At 38.5% G+C, this 15875-nt stretch overlaps 1 protein-coding gene across 1 annotated transcript; it reads left to right on the top strand.

Moving 5' to 3' along the window:
• The first annotated feature begins 9697 nt into the window (after positions 1 to 9697).
• LOC131949681 (sodium/hydrogen exchanger 9B2-like) lies at positions 9698 to 13977 on the top strand. The gene is made up of 8 exons (XM_059311540.1): positions 9698 to 10107; positions 10302 to 10484; positions 10603 to 10778; positions 11565 to 11671; positions 12057 to 12218; positions 12667 to 12775; positions 12991 to 13202; positions 13309 to 13977. Exons 1-8 carry the CDS (start codon positions 9698 to 9700, stop codon positions 13975 to 13977), a joined length of 2028 nt encoding a protein of 675 aa, XP_059167523.1.
• The last annotated feature ends 1898 nt before the right edge of the window (positions 13978 to 15875 follow it).

Raw genomic sequence — 15875 nt, 5'->3', positions numbered from 1 at the left:
TATTTTTATTTAAAATAACAGGGGATGGGAACTCGGGCTATAGACATGATTTTTAATCCATTTTAAATACTTAAAGTTTTAAAAATAGAATAAAATCTCGTAGACAAAAGAATTGCACTCCAAGTGAACGCTAAATAAAAAAGCGCATAATAGTGCGAAATATTATTAGTACTTTAAAAATTTACATTAGTTTTTTGAGAAATCGGAAGTAGCGTAAATTACTACTTCCGTTCAACGGAAATGACTCAAAATTTAACAGAAGGTAGAGAATTAGATCTTTTACTTACATGTGAAATTTTGTTTATCTATCTGAAATAGTACTCAAGTTATAGGCTTTTGAAAATTACAAAGTAGGAAAAGTACCACTTCCGGTTATCAGAAGTTGATACGGATCTACGATTTTGATAAAATACTTATATATGAAATTTCATCAACCTAGCTGTAACGGTACTCAAGTTATCGTGTTTACACACGGACAGACAGACAGACACACAGACAGACACACAGACATACGGACAAGATTGCAAAATTATGTTTTTCCGTATCAGTGAGATGTAAAACGTCGAGATTTGTAAAAATCTCGATTTTTTTTTTTTTTTTGCACGATTACAATACTTTCTCTATACTTCGTATATACGAGAAAGTAAAAATAGACGATAATCGTGTAGATAACAGAAAAAAATATTTTAAAATTTATTCTACACAATGTCAAATAGGTGTGAAAATTAAACCGCCTATAATAAAAGATATGTACAAAACCCTGTGGCTGCTAAAAGTTACAATTTTTTTTCAAAATAATAATCACACAAAATACACTTAACACAAAATAACAACACACAAAATATACAATAGACAAAATACACAACACACAAAATATACATCACACAAAATACACGTCACACACACACACACACACACACACACACACATATATATATATATATATATATATATATATATATATATATATATATATATATATATATATATATATATATATATATATATTACAGTGTCCCGTTCGTCCCCTTCCCCCCCCCCCCCCCCCCCCGCTGGAAACTTTAGTCAGCTCCCCTCCCAAAAAAGTTTCAAATGCCAGATACCAGGAGAAAATAAAGTCTAAAGGAAACACCGACTTCAAGTGACTAAAGCTTTTTATTTTAGTCTCAATAAACCTGCATTTCTGGCTGATAGAGGAGACAATTCCATTTTCTTAAAATAAATTTAGAACTGCAGTTTTCCCCCTTATTTGAATGGTTGAATGGCGACTTAAGTTCGAATCTCGGATTAGAGACCTTTAACTTGCAGTTTAGCGCTCTACCAACCAACCGTATAGTAGATATAGATTTATATATGTTTGCATAAACTACTATCATGCTTGTTTTTATTTAATTGAATAATTAAATGATCACTTACCGATTTAATTAAATAATTAAATGAATACTTACCGATTTAATTAAATAATTAAATGAACACTTAACGATTTAATTAAATAATTAAATGAACACTTACTGATTTAATTAAATGATTAAATGAACACTTAACGATTTAATTAAAAAATTAAATGAACACTTACCGATTTAATTAAATAATTAAATGAACACTTAACGATTTAATCAAATAATTAAATGAACACTTACCGATTTAATTAAATAATTAAATGAACACTTACCGATTTAATTAAATAATTAAATGAATACTTACCGATTTAATTAAATTACTAAATAAACACTTAAGGATTTAATTAAAAATTAAATGAACACTTACCGATTTAATTATAATAATTAAATGAACACTTACCGATTTAATTAAATAATTAAATGAACACTTACTGATTTAATTAAATTACTAAATGAACACTTAAGGATTTAATTAAAAATTAAATGAACACTTACCGATTTAATTCAATTACTAAATGAACACTTACCTATTTAATTAAATAATTAAATGAACACTTAACGATTTAAAATATATAAAATTCCAACAAATTATTTTGACCTTACTCAGCCAGCTGCTAAATCTGGCCAGAAAGTTCGGCCGAAGGTATTTGTAACACTCAGACCTAGGTTGTGACGTCAGATCAGTCAGACAGGCCTAATTGAAGTCAGGCCTACATTCAACTCCATGATTTCTCTTTTACCAACTCACGCTTTTAAAACTACATTAAACATTAAAATAAACTCTTTCATGATACATATTATCTCCCATTAGGTGGAGCTTACTCTAAATCCACAATAAATGTATTCATTTTGGAGATTCAAATTTGAAAGCTAAGTTATTTACTAATAGTCACCATTATGTAGACAATGGTGGAGATATTACCTGGGGGGTTTAGTCTGTCGCTAAAAATGTTGATTATTAGTGAGATTGTGGGGGAGAATGTGTGCGGTGTATGTGTGTGTGGTGGGGTGGGGGGGGGGGGGACTAGACGGGAAATGAAGCAAAATGTTGACAACATGTTATAGCATCTCATCATCAGCTGTAAAACCTTCCGTTGTAGAACTAGCAATTGAAAGCAAGTTTTTACATGTTTTTATCCTTCTAAATCAAACCTTGAAATGTTTATGTTTAAGCCAGTTTTAGCATGTTTTTATGATTCTGTCAAACCTTGAAATATTTATGTCGATATAAAAACGGGACGAGCCAGTTAATTGAATCTGTTAACATAAACAAAACAAAAGGCTTAAGGACTTCAAACAGCTCAAGTTGGTTGCAATGTGTAGATGTCCTGCAGAGCTGATGTTGCCACACTGGCAACCCGTGGTTGTCACAAATAACTGGGTGACAAACAGAGACTTTATCTAAAAGTACAATATGGCGCACAGGTAAAAAGGACAGACGTAATGTCAACAATTCCATTCACGAAACGACAGCATCTTGAGCAGCAAGATAGTGTCGTCTTTTTTCGAGGTCAAGAATTACACACTAATGAGCTGTTAATAGTTCATTAACAGACTTTGTGACATGTCCAATATGTCATATGTTGGTGACGTCTTATGTGTCAACACGTTTTAGGACACTGATCATGATGCATGACGTCACATACACTTTCTATTGTCCACCATTCAGTCCAAGGAATTGTAGCCATGACTTCCGGTTTCTTCCAGCCAAATACTGCACTAACAGTAACATTAACCGTAAAACCATAACCACAACCCCAGCCATAATCCTAACCATAACACCATAACCCTACCATAACCCTAGCCATAACCCTAACCATAACCATAACCCTAACCATAACCCTAACCATGAAACCATAATTATAAAACCATAACCTAACCATAAAACCAATCCATAACACAACCCTAACCATAAAACCCTAACCATAAAACCATAACCTTACCATAATTCTAACCATAAAACCATAACTCTACCATAACCCTAACCATAAAACCATAACCCTACTATAACCCTAACCATAAAACCATAACCCTACCATAACCCTAACCATAAAACCATAAAGGTACAACCATAACACTGATGTGTGATGTATCAGACCAGACCACCCTTTCAGTCACTACCTGCAACACCCTGCAGCTGGTGACACCTGTCAATACAAATATAGAGTACAGGTGACCCTGCAGTTAACCATGTGTACGTCACGCTGACGTCATCGGTTCTCACGATCACGTGTTGTTGTGTGGGTGTGGGTGTGTGGGTGTGGCATTCTGACTTACTGCAGCTGGTATCACCCGAGCTTGTGATGCCGCGTGACACTGTCACGTTGGTGACACTGTCATGTTGGTGACAATGTCTCACGTGATGTTCTGCAACCAGCTTAGATCCAGAACTTCCTAAAGTAGTTCGTACATTGCCCAGCACATGTGCCGAGTGTAGTACAGATTGGTAACTTTGGAACTTTTATCCGACAGATGTAGCACAAGTACCCAACTGGATTCAGCACAAGTACCCAACTGGATTCAGCACAAGTACCCAACTGGATTCAGCACAAGTACCCAACTGGATTCAGCACAAGTACCCAACTGGATTCAGCACAAGTACCCAACTGGATTCAGCACAAGTACCCAACTGGATTCAGCACAAGTACCCAACTGGATTCAGCACAAGTACCCAACTGGATTCAGCACAAGTACCCAACTGGATTCAGCACAAGTACCCAACTGGATTCAGCACAAGTACCCAACTGGATTCAGAGTTTCCTGGATTTGAACAAACTTTACAAATATAATTGGTCTATGCATGCTAGCTTTACAGTGTTGCAGTTATAACAAACTTTACAAATATATGTGGTCTATGCATACTAGCTTTATGATGTTGCAGTTATAATACAGTGTTAACAAAAGGTTACACTAAATGAAAAATAAATAATTTTTACTATACTATTACTGCACACTACATCATAAAATTATTTCTATTCAACACAGTAAGTATGATATAAAGCTGTTTTTCTATTCACCACAGTAACTGTAATATAAACCTGTTTTTCTATTCACCACAGCAAGTATAATATAAAGCTGTTTTTCTATTCACCACAGCAAGTATAATATAAATCTGTTTTTGCCAGAGCTCTAGTTGGGCAAACACTCACCATGAGATATTTATTTACAAAAATAAAGTTTAAGACTTTTTGATGTAGTTAGAAAATGCCTTGATAGCGGCCTAATAACGTCATTTAGTAAGTGCATAGAGAGAGAAAAAAAAAACAAATATCTGTCGACCAAGTGTATGTATAGCAGCATGCCATATCATGCTCTGAATCTCGTTGGTGTTAGCTTTGCTAGCCTGTAATTTCAAGTTTAATGCAACTTTTTGTCCGTGTTTGTATTTTTTTCTCTGTTTAACATTTTGAAAAATAAACCTAGAAGAAACATTCTTCATTATTATTTCAGCTGAACCCAATGTCCTTCAGTTGTTTTGTATAATATATATAACTGGTTTAAGGCCTTTTCAATTATTTATTTTACCGTTGAACTGATTTATCACTTTGCACAAAAATTGATGTTTTGTTTAGTGGTAACGGAAAAAAATTTGTAAAAACTAACTTATAATTTGCAACAATACTCTATGAGAAGTATTAAGAACTTAATGTGTCTCTACAACTAAGTAAATTGTTTGTTTTTTGTGTGTTTGCAATTCGTATAAGCCATCTACTAGTTATTTCACTGTAAGTTAATTAAAATAAAGATGGCCGCCATCACCATGGCAACAGGGAAATTTTTAAAATCACTTTTAGCTTACGACATTGAGTTAGAACAATATGCTGAATATTGTTTGCGATAGGTTTGGAAGTGAGCATTTTTTCTACTCCTCATCCGCCCCATGCCCTCAAATATGTGCACGACCCCCCTCCCTCTACCGAACGTTTATGGGGAGACATAGGCAGCAGCACCACCATATATATATATATATATATATATATATATATATATATATATATATATATATATATATATATATATATATATATATATATATATATATATATTTATAAGCAATAATTATACGTTTACCCTTGTACGTTTACCCTTGTACGTTTGCTCTTATACGTTTACTGTTATACGTTTACTCTTGTACGTTTACTCGTATACGTTTACTCTTATATGTTTACTCTTATACGTTTGCGTTTAATGATTCATTAGCTCCATACATCGCCAATCGGCATTTGGCAGAGATATTCGAAAAGTTAACAGCTTTCCCAGGTCGCAATATGCCGTCAACTACAAGATAAATTTAGACTGAAGTTAGTGCTACGTTAGAGTTTAGTAATATATTTTTTGTGTGTGTGCACTTGTGCGTGTGTGTGTAACTATAACAAGACTTTCAATGCCTCCCGAGAAAGAGTTGTAAAATATATTTAGCCATGATTGTAGAGCCTGGACAGTTACGTATATGCCTGTAAAACCGAGAGCTGTAGTTAGCCTATAACGTGACCTGTGTGATGTCGCGTACACGCTGTGTCAATAGCAGTGTGTTCAGTTTCACGTTCAGTATCGAACCCAGCGGCTGTTGACCTGGGTCAAGTATCAGACCCGTGTAGGTCACTGACCTCATACCTGGGTCCAGTATCAGGCCTGGGTGGGTCAATGACCCCTGACACCTGGCACTGTATCAGCACCAACCTAATCTTGAGCTGAACAAAACTTCTGCAGCTATCTAAAACACGATTCACGCGCCCAGTCGTCACGCATGATTGCAATATGTATCCACACTATCCACACTTCAGGCTGTGGATACCATCCAAATGCTGGGACTTACCCACTCATGCGTGGAGAACTTCGTGACAGTTGATGCCAATCAAAGTTTCTGTCACTACCTGCACCCCGTGCACATACCGGCACCGACGTGTTTACCTGGTGATCACGTGTCTCCCGACATTCAGGACATTGGCACCTTAAGATAGTCGGACTTGAATCACGATATTTGAGGCCAGATCTCACACAACTAGATAGCACAACACGACATCTTTTAGGCTAAACATTGGTCTTGAAATTAACCAGTTACGAGGAGTTGAGGAGGTATCGTTCGACAGTTTAGTTTAGTTAAAAGTCGAGTTTTCTGATCTACCTCATTTAAGATTAATCTGTTTGGCTGATACAGAGTAATTGGTAATACCACTCGGCCAGTAATTGGCCAGTAGTTGGCCAAAAGTTGGTTAGTAGTTGGCCAGTAGTTGGTCAGTAGTTGGTCAGTAGTTGGCCAGTAGTTGGTCAGTAGTTGGTCAGTAGTTGGTCAGTAGTTGGTAAGTAGTTGGCTAGTAGTTGGTCAGTAATTGGCCAGTAGTTGGCTAGTAGTTGGTCAGTAGTTGGTCAGTAGTTGGTCAGTAGTTGGCTAGTAGTTGGTCAGTAGTTGGTCAGTAGTAGGTCAGTAGTTGGTCAGTAGTTGGCCAGTAGTTGGCTAGTAGTTGGTAAGTAGTTGGTCAGTAGTTGGTCAGTAGTTGGTCAGTAGTTGGCTAGTAGTTGGTCAGTAGTTGGTCAGTAGTTGGTCAGTAGTTGGCTAGTAGTTGGTCAGTAGTTGGTCAGTAGTTGGTCAGTAGTTGGTCAGTAGTTGGCCAGTAGTTGGCTAGTAGTTGGTAAGTAGTTGGTCAGTAGTTGGTCAGTAGTTGGTCAGTAGTTGGCTAGTAGTTGGTCAGTAGTTGGTCAGTAGTTGGTCAGTAGTTGGTCAGTGGTTGGTCAGTGGTTGGCCAGTAGTTGGCTAGTAGTTGGTAAGTAGTTGGCCAGTAGTTGGTAAGTAGTTGGTCAGTAGTTGGTCAGTAGTTGGTCGGTAGTTGGCCAGTAATTGGCAAGTAGTTGGCCAGTAGTTGGTAAGTAGTTGGCTAGTAGTTGGCCAGTAGTTGGTCAGTAGTTGGCCAGTAGTTGGTCAGTAGTTGGTCAGTAGTTGGTCATACCACTCCGCCAGTAGTTGGCCAGTAGTTGGCCAAAAGTTGGTTAGTAGTTGGCCAGTAGTTGGCCAGTAGTTGGTCAGAAGTTGGTCAGTAGTTGGTTATACCACTCCGCCAGTAGTTGGCCTGGTCACAGAATGTTCTAGAAGCGTTGGTAACTAATTATTTAAGGTAGTACCGTCGTTTATTTATTTTCTGAAGAAATGTCAGTGTTAAATTGTTACCTAACGATGTAACGTCGCAAAGGACTTTCTAAAGTTGTAGAATAGTTAGGACCAAGTTTTCGTTCGTACATAAACATTGCCATTAAATTCCTCACTGAAAGTTCATTTACACTCCGTGAGTTGTGTGTGTGAGTTGTGTGTGTTGTGTGTGTGTGAGTTGTGTGAGTGATTTGTGTGTCTAATGAAAGCCGCCTCTCTAATTAATATTGCCATCACGTGACTAGGTACACGTGTACTGTAAGCAAACAGAATGATCTTGGTTAACCACCTGACACCCCCCCCCTTTATCACGGCCTCCCTTTCATCTGACATGGGATACTATACAAAAACCTGACCTTGACCTTCACTTCTTCAAGGCTAAAGTTTTTATACACTTGTCTGATTGGTCCGTTTTGTTTGGTTATTTTAGCACACAGGGGTAGGTAACCTCACCATTTCTCACTTTATAACTGGTATTTGCACCCACCGAGTTTTTATGCAGGTAAGTAAAAGAAAATTTCAGATAAAATAGTAATGGATTTCAATTTAATACTGTGTTTACATTAAGCCAGTACAATCATCAAGTTATTACATTATAGAGAAAAATTTTCTGTAATATAAAAAAAAAAATAACAAACAGCATTGCGATAAGTAATGTAGAGCTTACATTTTGTCAATCGCAATTTTAGTTGAAAATGTAATCAATTATATTCTCAAGTGTTGTTTTTGGATAGTTATAAAGTACTGAATAAATATGTAAAAACGATTTAATAAAAAGATTTTATGTAATAATGCACTAAAAGGAGAAAATAAATGATTTTCTTTAAGGGGGTAGGCTCAGGTAAAAAATATATTTTTTTTATACTCGTTAGAAAACATTTTTTCTCTACAGCTTTTTAAAAGTACATCCGCATATGTGTTTCCATTTTAAAAATTTGGTTGGAAAATCTTGGTAATTTTGACAACGGGGGCCATTTTGAAAAAAATAACCTCATCGTAGGATTTCCAACATTCATAAAGTATTGTATTTTAAGCTCAATAAATAATACATTCATAACCTTATACCATATTTTGGGGTACTCGGCTAAACGATTTTCAGATCTACAAACAAATCTAATAAGAATTTTCAAATAGTGGGTCGGGTCAAAACATTCATTTTTGGGAAATTTCAGGGCATTAAATTTAGTGTTTTCGAAAATTCATAATATCATCAGCCTGAGAAATGCACTTTTCTTTAAAGATATTTGAATTAGTAGAATATTATGATATATTTAAAAATGTCATTTATTTCTCCTTTTAGTGTATTATTACATTAAAAGTTTGTTATTAAAACGTCTTCTGTGGAAAAAAAATATCAATACCTAAAATTTTTAATACAATAGAGTTGCATAAATAGAAACTATTGCGCACCAAATGAACATGCGTTTAATAGTGCTGAATAGTAGAATAAGACTACCTACTAATTTCAGAAAATTTTAATGAATTCATAAAAAATTGATTAGTCATTCAATTTAGTCAAATATTTAATGTCATATTGCATTGTCAGTGGGTCTTCGCCCAAGTGCCGAATTTCAGAGAAATTGATCGGTTAGAAAAGCCCGTTTTGATCTAGGATTAAGACAGACGACAGACAGACAGACAGACAGAGTGAACAAGTTAAATAAAAGCTTGTAATAAAACAAGTCTCGGAAGATTTGTTTTGAAACAATATAGTCCTTTATCATAGATTGTCAGATTATTATTTGAATCGAAATTATGTGGATTTATGTTTTTTTTAGTTATTAGGGTCTGGGGCGTGTTTTTGAGAAAGATATTTTAAGTTGAATTATATTTTACATTATTATTTATGAATCCAGTATTTTTACTTTTTTTTTTCTCTAATGATGCAATTAAAAATAACACTTGACATTGAATAGTATGAAAATAATTTTAAAAATCCATTAATTGTTTTCTTTTAGAATTGCGGTGACTATGTAAATATACAAAGACCAACGCGACGCAAATCACATGCCATTAGTCCCAATCAGAAGACACAAATCATTTCACAACTGACACAAAGATTGTGTCTGCTTGTATCAAACTTTGGTGTGTTTTAATGCCAAACTTTACCAATCATTGAATGCAGTATCTGCTCACTGTTTGAATCTCCACAGCCATGGGCCCTCACAAAACAGGGTGTCTGGTACCAACATGTATACACGCATGCCACACCCGTGTATCTGCCGCCGCCCACCCCCTACCCCGGGACGCCTCCTGTCTGCGGAAGTTGCTCCACGGCTGTCTGTGCCCGCCCTCAGGGAAAGTGGGCGCGGTCCTGATGGTGGTCCTCATGTTCTCCCTGGGGTGGGCGGCCCTCTGGTCCGTGACGAAGAAGGAAGTCCTCCCCAACGGCAGCCTCTATCCCGTGTTTATCCTGTTCGTCTGCTCCTGGTGTGGAGGGTACCTGGTCAAGCAGACTCCGTTCCCGCCCCTCATTGGGATGCTGATCGTGGGGTTTGTTCTTAAGAACGTGACCTACATAGACATAGCAGAGAAGATCAACCCACAGTGGTCATCAAATGCCAGGTAAGTCAAGTTTAAAGTTGTTGTATCATCTATATCATTACATGTGACGTTTGCACTTCCTAATTATATACTCTAAATCATAACATGTGACATTTACAATATCATTTCGTATCTTCTAAATCATAACATGTGACGTTTGCACTACCTAATTATATACTCTGTATCATAAAGTGACATTTAAAATATCCTTTTAGGTCAATGGCCTTGACCGTCATACTGACCAGGGCGGGACTCAGCCTTGACCCAGGGGCTCTCAGACGACTGTCCTTCGTGGTACTGAGGCTGGCCTTTCTGCCCAGCGTGTGTGAGCTGGTTGTGGACAGCGTGATGGCCAGGGTGCTGCTGGGTTTACCGTGGACATGGGCCTTCATGCTGGGGTAAACAGGACATTGCCCTCACCTCCCGTCTGAACGTGTTGATATCAGAGCTAGATTTGTATTTGTAAACACATCATGTCCAGTTCAGTGTTTAATCTATCATTCTTTTTTAACCCAGGTTTGTGATGTCAGTGGTGTCCCCTGCCGTGGTCGTGCCGTCCATGTTGTCACTCTCACAACGAGGCTACGGCCTTGATAAGGGGATCCCGACCTTGATCTTGGCAGCCTGTTCGCTGGACTCAGTGCTGGCTATCACAGGATTCGGTGTCCTGCTGGGTGTTAACTTCTCAAAAGGTAACTCTTCTACTGGGTGTTAATTTCTCAAAAGGTAACTCATCTACTACTTCTTGCTTTCTCAAAAGGTAGCTCCTCTACTGCGTGTTGCTTTCTCAAAAGGTAACTTATCTGCTGGGTGTTAATTTCTCATAAGGTAACTCATCTACTGGGTGTTAATTTTTCAAAAGGTAACTCCTCTACTGCGTGTTGCTTTCTCAAAAGGTAACTCTTCTACTGGGTGTTAATTTCTCAAAAGGTAACTCGTCTACTACTTCTTGCTTTCTTAAAAGGTAGCTCCTCTACTGCGTGTTGCTTTCTCAAAAGTTAACTTATCTACTGGGTGTTAATTTCTCAAAAGGTAACTCGTCTACTACTTCTTGCTTTCTTAAAAGGTAGCTCCTCTACTGCGTGTTGCTTTCTCAAAAGGTAACATTTCTACTGGGTGTTGCTTTCTTAAAAGGTAACTTATCTACTGGATGTTAATTTCTCAAAAGGTAACTCTTCTACTTTCTTACAAAGTAACACCAGATGCTTACATTTATGTATCACCATTCACAGTAGTCTAACGTCTTGACACCATAAGTATACCATCTAGACTACGTATCTAGGTCTATCTCTTCACAAAAATAGCCCATGTGTATGATTCTGCTTGCTTCACCGTACAATTTCGGTAGATAAAGACGTTTGTTTATAATACCATTTTTAGACCTGTCACATGATTTTTGTAACATCGTGTTTAGACCTGACAGTTGCTTTACAAAACGAGTTTATTCAAGACAGTGTTTGGTGTATTCTGTTTTGTAGGTGATGTCGTGTGGAACTCATTGAAAGGACCAGTCGAGGTGATCGCCGGCGTGTGTTACGGGTGTGTAGTTGGTGTTTTGCTGTGGTACATCCCACAGAGATCTAGTGTAAGCTTAATAAGTTTGTGGTGTGTTGGCTAGTGGTGTGTGGGCTGGTGGTGTGTGTTGGTAGTGTGTGGTTGGTGGTGTGGGTAAATGATGTGTTGTTGCTGGATGTTGGTGGTGCATGGTCGATGTTGTGTTTTGGTACATATCACAGAGATGTGTGTTAAGTTTAAAACTATCACTGACCATTCAAATGGTATAGAACCGAAACTTTGGGCCCAGGTTGTATATAGCCCTGAGCTCATTGACGTTAAACCATCGGTTTTTATGTGACATTTAGACATTTCTAAACAACAGTTTTTGTGCTGCTGTAAAGGATGATAGACTCAATAATCTTTGCAACTGTTGATTAATTACACGCTAATTAAAGCATAATTAAACCCCACAGCAAAGTCGTGTCTTCTTCCGGTCTGCCATGCTAGTGAGTGCTGGACTGGTGGCCATCTTTGGAAGCAAAGCAATTGATTGGTCGGGAAGTGGACCAATCGGATGTCTCGCTGTGGCCTTTGTGGCGGGATATAGATGGCGGCAGGAGTACCAGGGGTTAAAGGTAACTTGAGGGCATTAACCCTACACTTGACATTTTTTTAATTTCAACTAGATGCTAGGGGTTAAAGGTAACTTGAGGGCATTAACCCTACACTTGAAAACTTTAAGTTTTAACCAGAAGATAGTATTTTTTAAAAAAAAAACATGAGTAAGACTTGTTTATATTGGAACGGCGTGGTCGGATTGTAATGCTCACGACTGGTAAACAGAAAGTATAAAATTTGGATCCGGGTTCGACTCTCTTGTCCACCCAGCTCTAGTGGGTACCAGTTTTAAGTTAGTTGGACATAGCACTGACCACTCTACCCATCTGTACGGTCATGTATGGCGTGGTCGTTGGAACAGATGAACTCTGACCCGTGTGCCAAGGGCACCAAACGGTAAAAGATGGTGATATCGGTTCGTGCTAGTTTTTATGTCTTTCAATGTGTTTAAAACTGTTCTGATAGAATCCAGTGGAAGACGTCATGTCCGCTCTCTGGATGGTTTTCATGCCGTTGTTGTTCAGCTTCATCGGCGCTGCTGTCAGCGTGCAGAACCTTAAGTCTGTCACGGTAGGTGAGTACTGCGTCTGTCACTGTCATACATCAGTCTGTCAATGTGACACATCCATCTGTCACTGTGCTAAATCCATCTGTCACTGTGCTACATCCATCTGTCAATGTGACACGTCCATTTGTCACTGTGCTACATCCATCTGTCACGCTTCAGTCAACCACTGTACTACTTTGACCAGACACGAATCGAACCCTAACCATCCAAATCTTGCCTAGGCTACGGGGTGGCCATCTTATTTGCTGGACTGGCCACTCGTCTTCTGGTCGCCGGCCTGTCCGTACTAAGGACAGATCTAAACATGAGGGAGCGGATCTTCGTGCCCTTGGCCTGGATCCCCAAGGCCACTGTACAGGCAGCCATTGGGGGCGTGGCCTACGACACAGCCGTGGAGCAAGGGAAGCCAGACCTGGTAATCCTCGGCAAGCAGGTGTGTGAGCTTTACGGTAGATCATACTTGCATAGACTTAATCTCCTGATTAGAGAGAGATATAGGATTATCAGATTAACAGGTAAAGACATATTTCCCCTAACAGGTGCTGACCATTGCTGTGCTAGCTATCCTCATCGCTGCCCCCATTGGCTCTCTGCTAATCGCTTTAATGGGGCCGCGTCTTCTGCGCAAGAAAGAAATGCTTGACCAGAGCGATGACCAGACTACCTCGGGCGGAAGTGATACATCCAAAGTACAAGTGGACCAAGTGAGCCTTGATGTTACTTTAAGCATGGACAATTTGGCAGCAATGGATGATAAACACGAACCATCGGAGCTTGTCGTACCATCGGAGTTTGTGAAAGTACCATCGGAGCTTGCCGTACCATCGGAATTTGTGAAAGTACCATCGGAGTTTGTGAAAGTATCATCAGAGCGAGCTGCTTTACCATCGGCTCCGGACATTGTTTCCGTACCATCGGCTCCGGAAATTGTTGCCGTATCATCGGCTCCGGACATTGTTGCCGTACCATCGGCTCCGGAAATTGTTGCCGTACCATCGGCTCCGGAAATTGTTGCCGTACCATCGGCTCCGGATATTGTTGCCGTACCATCGGCTCCGGAAATTGTTGACGTACCGTGGGAGCTGGAACTTCTGCACGAATCGCCACAGCTGCAACTTGTGGGCGGGACCACAGGTCATCTTGACCTGACCGAACGTAAACCAGGATCGTCTGCAACGCCAGGGGAGACGCTTCTATGGCGACTTTAGTGTCTAGACATCAATATGGCGACTTCAGTGTCTAGACATCAATATGGCGATTTAGTGTCTAGACATCAATATGGCGAGTTTAGTGTCAAGACATCAATATGGCGACTTTAGTGTCTAGACATCACGACTTTATTGCCTAGACATCCATATGGCGAATTTAGTGTCTAGACATCAATATGGCGAATTTAGTGTCTAGACATCCATATGGCGAATTTAGTGTCTAGACATCACGACTTTATTGCCTAGACATCCATATGGCGAATTTAGTGCCTAGACATCCATATGGCGAATTTAGTGTCTAGACATCAATATGGCGACTTTAGTGTCAAGACATCAATATGGCGACTTTAGTGTCTAGACATCACGACTTTATTGCCTAGACATCCATATGGCGAATTTAGTGTCTAGACATCAATATGGCGAGTTTAGTGTCTAGACATCAATATGGCGACTTTAGTGTCTAGACATCAATATGGCGACTTTAGTGTCAAGACATCAATATGGCGACTTTAGTGTCTAGACATCACGACTTTATTGCCTAGACATCCATATGGCGAATTTAGTGTCTAGACATCAATATGGCGAGTTTAGTGTCTAGACATCAATATGGCGAGTTTAGTGTCTAGACATCAATATGGCGACTTTAGTGTCTAGACATCAATATGGCGACTTTAGTGTCTAGACATCAATATGGCGACTTTAGTGTCTAGACATCAATATGGCGTCTTTAGTGTCTAGACATCAATATGGCGAGTTTAGTGTCAAGACATCAATATGGCGACTTTAGTGTCTAGACATCAATATGGCGACTTTAGTGTCAAGACATCAATATGGCGACTTTAGTGTCTAGACATCAATATGGCGACTTTAGTGTCTAGACATCACGACTTTATTGCCTAGACATCCATATGGCGAATTTAGTGTCTAGACATCAATATGGCGAATTTAGTGTCTAGACATCCATATGGCGAATTTAGTGTCTAGACATCAATATGGCGACTTTAGTGTCTAGACATCACGACTTTATTGCCTAGACATCCATATGGCGAATTTAGTGTCTAGACATCAATATGGCGACTTTAGTGTCAAGACATCAATATGGCGACTTTAGTGTCTAGACATCACGACTTTATTGCCTAGACATCCATATGGCGAATTTAGTGTCTAGACATCAATATGGCGACTTTAGTGTCAAGACATCAATATGGCGACTTTAGTGTCTAGACATCACGACTTTATTGCCTAGACATCCATATGGCGAATTTAGTGTCTAGACATCAATATGGCGAGTTTAGTGTCTAGACATCAATATGGCGACTTTAGTGTCAAGACATCAATATGGCGACTTTAGTGTCTAGACATCAATATGGCGACTTTAGTGTCTAGACATCAATATGGCGACTTTAGTGTCTAGACATCACGACTTTATTGCCTAGACATCCATATGGCGAATTTAGTGTCTAGACATCAATATGGCGACTTTAGTGTCAAGACATCAATATGGCGAGTTTAGACATCTCCAAACAACAGCATGTGACGACAACAAATAAGTCAAAGTCAAATGACGTGATGGCTCAGACAAGCGATACACGACCTGATACAGCTAAACTACATCATGAAAACGAAATACATCAATATGTTAACTAAATAACATCATGAACAAAAACATCATTATGTTAAATAAACAATATTATGAACAGAACACATCATTATGTAAAATAAACAACATCATGAACAAATCATTATGTAAAATAAACAATATCATTATGTTAGCAAAACAACATTATGAAAGTAACACATCATTATAGTTTTTTTCATCTTTCGCTGAACAAATCATGAAAGAAAGCTGCAACTTTTAATTCACAACTATTGTTTTGTAAATAACTGGGATGTAACAA

The sequence above is a fragment of the Physella acuta genome, unplaced genomic scaffold, assembly GCF_028476545.2.
Source record: "Physella acuta isolate Inbredline_101_S28 unplaced genomic scaffold, ASM2847654v3 ptg000709l, whole genome shotgun sequence".
Lineage (NCBI taxonomy): Eukaryota > Metazoa > Mollusca > Gastropoda > Physidae > Physella > Physella acuta.
The sequence above is the reverse complement of the archived record's forward strand: the minus strand, read 5'-3'. Positions and strand labels throughout refer to the sequence as shown.

Bases quoted from the DNA above. Each gene is read 5' to 3' on its own strand.
- LOC131949681 (XM_059311540.1), top strand. From the start codon at position 9,698: ATGGGCCCTCACAAAACAGGGTGTCTGGTACCAACATGTATACACGCA. The intron at 10,485-10,602 runs GTAAACAGGACA...TTTTTAACCCAG, and splicing joins ACATGGGCCTTCATGCTGGG to GTTTGTGATGTCAGTGGTGT. The intron at 11,672-12,056 runs GTAAGCTTAATA...TAAACCCCACAG, and splicing joins ACATCCCACAGAGATCTAGT to CAAAGTCGTGTCTTCTTCCG.